This window comes from Vicia villosa, linkage group LG4 (assembly GCF_029867415.1).
Source record: "Vicia villosa cultivar HV-30 ecotype Madison, WI linkage group LG4, Vvil1.0, whole genome shotgun sequence".
In the NCBI taxonomy this organism is placed as follows: domain Eukaryota; kingdom Viridiplantae; phylum Streptophyta; class Magnoliopsida; order Fabales; family Fabaceae; genus Vicia; species Vicia villosa.
Genome location: NC_081183.1, coordinates 75,559,246 through 75,563,621, shown reverse-complemented (window position 1 = coordinate 75,563,621; position 4,376 = coordinate 75,559,246). Strand labels below are relative to the sequence as shown.

At 34.2% G+C, this 4,376-nt stretch overlaps 1 protein-coding gene across 1 annotated transcript; it reads right to left on the bottom strand.

Annotated features, from left to right (window-relative positions):
* Positions 1-1,626: 1,626 nt before the first annotated feature.
* LOC131599263 (uncharacterized) lies at positions 1,627-3,273 on the bottom strand. Its single transcript, XM_058871679.1, has 3 exons — positions 3,009-3,273; positions 2,515-2,634; positions 1,627-2,097 (listed from the first exon to the last, which is right to left on the bottom strand). Exons 1-3 carry the CDS (start codon positions 3,056-3,058, stop codon positions 1,944-1,946), a joined length of 324 nt encoding a protein of 107 aa, XP_058727662.1. The 5' UTR covers positions 3,059-3,273; the 3' UTR covers positions 1,627-1,943.
* Positions 3,274-4,376: the final 1,103 nt, after the last annotated feature.

Genomic DNA, 4,376 nt, shown 5'->3' with positions numbered 1-4,376 from the left:
TAAATGCAACAAACAAAAAAGTAATGATTTGAAAGAGCAAAACTATATTCTCAACACATGAATAGGAAAGATGACAATCACAAACACCAGAGGTTCCTTCCTGCAAAATCTTATGCAACTTCTCAACTTCTTCAAGAAGAGCTTCAACAAAATGTCTACATAATAAACCAAATTCATAAAACCGAAAACATATTGAGCTATAAGTGTTTCTAGCTCTGAATGCAAGAGTTTACCCACTTTCTCAGCAACTACTAAAACATGAGCAAAAAGTTTATCATGAAAATAAGAGTGAACAAATTTCAAAAGAAATTCAACTAAGTAAAATAATGAAATTGCTATTGAATTAAAAACTGCATAAGAATAAAAAATACTAACCTTATTGGTCAACCGACACTGCCCAATATCGTAACACTACCTTTTTCGAAAGAGTTGTTTGCTCCATTCATTGCTGCTTCAAGTGCCTTTTGCTAGACAAACAAAAGTTAACATATAATGCTAAAGATATGAAATGAAGAAAACCCTTGGCCACTGCGTTGGCTCTTGAAAAAGCTTGGCTTGGCAAAATGCCGATATCATGATACTGTGAGCATAGCCATCTGCAAGTGGGAATTACATCTGCAAATGGTTCATTTCCAGATGCTAAACATAGTCCCTACAAAATAAGTGAAACTGATGCAAATGGTTTCTTAAATGAGCTACAAAAGTAAGTAAATTAATGCTAATGGTTTCTTAAATGAACTATGGAATCAGAAAACCAGCATATAGCAAATACTACATTAGCAGAATGATTCAAATATACATGAGAAAACAAATATGTAAAGATAAGTGATAGGTTCTCAATTAACTCGTAGAATATCGGTTCAAAACAAACATTACAAAATTACATCAAATCAAATGACAAATCATTGTTAATTTATAAAAGTTGTGAGAAGCTCCAACATAACCATAACTATCAATAGTTGCAGTAACAATAGGCTATATAGTAAGATGAAACAAATGTTTGTGGCCATTCGGTTTTGAATTGAGAAGTGGTTGAAGAGCTTTAACAACAATTGTCAAGTTTAATGAACACAAAGTGCCGCAATTGTTTCCAACTGCATATCCATATAAAACACCAATTACATAACACTCTCATCGAGATTAATATAACAGAAATAAAAAATTGAACCGTAGCGATTGCTTTCGGCGGATACTCGTTGTTTAGTTTAGGAACTGTGATAAACTACTTAGTGCAAATTGTCTTCAGTTAGTGTTGTGACTATATTAACTTTGACATTCTTTAAAGAAAGAAATCAGAACTGTTAGCATAACTATGTCTAGTATCAAATGAAGAGTAAGTTAAAGTTTGAGCATACTTACTCTGGAACATGATAGCCAAATGTTCCCGGTACTCTTGTTGAATGTAGTCGAGCTGCTGTTTCAAACAATTGATTTGTCAAGTTGTTATCAAAGACACTTCAAACCATTAATTCAAAACAGGATATCAAGGACTTCTCCCCAAAATGACTACAATTGAGTAAAGCAGTGAAATTAGATCTGCCTTAATCTTGCAAGCTGCAACAGAATATACATATATACTTAGAATGCAAACAACCTTGCTATTTTGCCTGCCTTAATCTTTGGCCTTTGGCCTGCTCAATGTAAATTTGGAGACTTGGTTAAAAATAGCACCACACAGGCAGGCCACCATCTAACATCTAAAAATTTTCAAGCAGTGAAAATGAATCCAAAGAAATGAAATAACACCATACCCTTTGTAATCGATCTTCCAAGTCATCCTTCTTTTTCCTTCTCTCAATCTCACGCTGGTGAGATACACACTTTACCACATGTGTTTCCTGCAAGACTTGTGTGTGCGCCCTCTTTTTCTCAGTTTCAAGCAACCGGAGCCGTTTTGTTTCAGCAGCAGCTCGTTTTTGGTGATTACAACATGCACACGCTCCTTATATTTGCTCTTCCTGTTGAACACGCAATTCCACTTTTGTCCCAAGCTTTACACGTTTATTTGCATGGCGCATTTCAACTCCATTTTTCGCTGCTTGACGCAGTTGATCTTGCGTTGCTAAGCGCATTTGTGCCTTTGTCAAAAGACTCAACCTGTCAGAAAAGAGATCTCACCTAATTAGTATTTTTATCAAGTAAGCATAACCGACTGATAACCGTCGAATTCAGCTTTTCCTTCGACCCATTAACACATAAATCCAAGAACCATACATCAAAAACAAAAAACAAAATTGTGTCCCAGATTGAACAACATATTTGTCATGGCCATTAAACTGACTTTTATTCGTAGTTCATTAATGTTACAAACTTGCGGACACAATTATTGAATGAGATATCTGCCTGTGAAAAGCTATTAAATTACACGCATAATGTCACAATATACTGAAGAGTTCTTAATAATAACGATATCGGCGAGTATAGTACGGCAAGATCAAAAAATATAACTTGTTTCAATAAAAGTAATTTCAAATAAAACATTTTAACGAAATAGAGGAAGAGGGTCAGGGAAACCTTCTGGGCCGTTTTAGAGTGCTTATGAACATCACGAGCCGTCTTCTTGCGTTTCCGCTCAAAGTGATCGAGAAGGTAGCCATAGTCCCGTTGGAAATGGTCCATATAATCTCCTTGAGGCTAAAATGATACAATTAAAATAACCATTAATAACAGTATAATACCAAAACAATCACAAAACCAACCTAAAGAGAAGACGGTCCACAAATCCAGAAAGAGAAGAAGCAGATCCAGAATCAAAACCATAATCTCACTTTTACTATCAAGCACTATTAGTACAGCTACACAAAGTCATCATATCAACCACAATCACAAAAATTCTAACCACAAAATCATCATATCAACCACAAAACCATAACCACAACATCAAAACCCTAACTTTAAACAGAAATAAAAAAAGATGATAACTTTATCGTTTTGGGAAGGGTAATGAATTTTAATTCTCTTTAAAGAAAAAACATATACATTAAATCTTTTAAGAGAAGGATGAGTACCGATTCTCCAGAAATATCTCCATTTGAGATCTGCCCCAAGCGGAGTACATGGATGATGTTCTCGCGGCATTTCCGACATAACCCCAAACTTCACCAAATCATCAGTACAAATTCTATAGAAGAGGAAGAGAGGGAAGAGAGAAGAAGGAAGAGGAAGAGAGGGAAGAAAGAAGAAAGAAAATAGAGAGAGATAGAGAGACAAAGAAATAAGACGAGAGAGAAAGAGAAGATTGTATAATTTTTGAATTAAAGTAAAATTTACTGTTGGGACAGAGGAGAAATCTGCAACATTTGTACTGATGATTCAGTTACATTACAATGCAAATTGGATATTGTACATATGTGGCCCAATGGTAACACAAACAGACCAAACCATTAGTTTCAATGTAGCCAAATTCTGAATTTAGTCACAAAAAGTAATTTTTAGACACATTTTGCCCCCAAAACAATTAGGTGTTATTTTTTGAGCAAAGGGCAATTAAGTATTTTCCAGGTACATATGTTTTCTTATTTTATATATATCATCAATATATGATTATTGAAGTCATTTAACCAAAGAAAATCAATCAAAAATCAAAAAGTCAAAGATTGACTTTTCATACTTAGAAATTTTTCTAAGTGTTTAAAGGTCTTTTTTTCAAAACTTTGGAAGAGAATATCTCAAAATTTCAAGTACAAACTGAAAAAAACTTCCAACATCAAAGTTGTAGATTTTGATCCAATAAACAACTTTGTCACATATGATTTTTTGGCTAGAAATCAATCATTGAAGAGATATGAAGCTTCAAAGTTGCTGCCTTCACAAAACTAGCAAGGAAACCCTAGTTTTCTTCAAACTTTATGGGACTTTTTCATTAATTTCCCTAAGGATTTTGGGCAAACACCAAACTAATGAATTGAATTATATGTTAAGGGCTTTCCAAATTGTGTTCAACCTTCTCCAAATTCATTTTGAGCTAGGAGTTATGCTTGTTCAAAGATAGGCTCGTGGAGTGAAGTTTCAAGGCATAACCAATTTTGGTTTTGGTCATTTTCGTACAAGGACCTATACTAAATGGTGCATATACACTTCAAATATATCATAAGAGATTGGAGAGAATCATTTGAATCATTTGCATCAAGATTCCAAAACATCCAAAAATCAAAGCCATGTGATTAAGTAATCATTACATTTAGGAATTTATGGCAAATGGTGAATCATCAAGGAATCTTCTTCTAGGCCAATTAGAACTCTCCTCTGCATCAAATTATCCCCTAGGATCATACAAGATCAATGGTTGGGGGAGCTAGCTCGAAAATGCATCATTGCATATGTGATATTTTCAAACTTTCTTCACGACTAAGAAACTAAGTTAACCTCATTAAGCA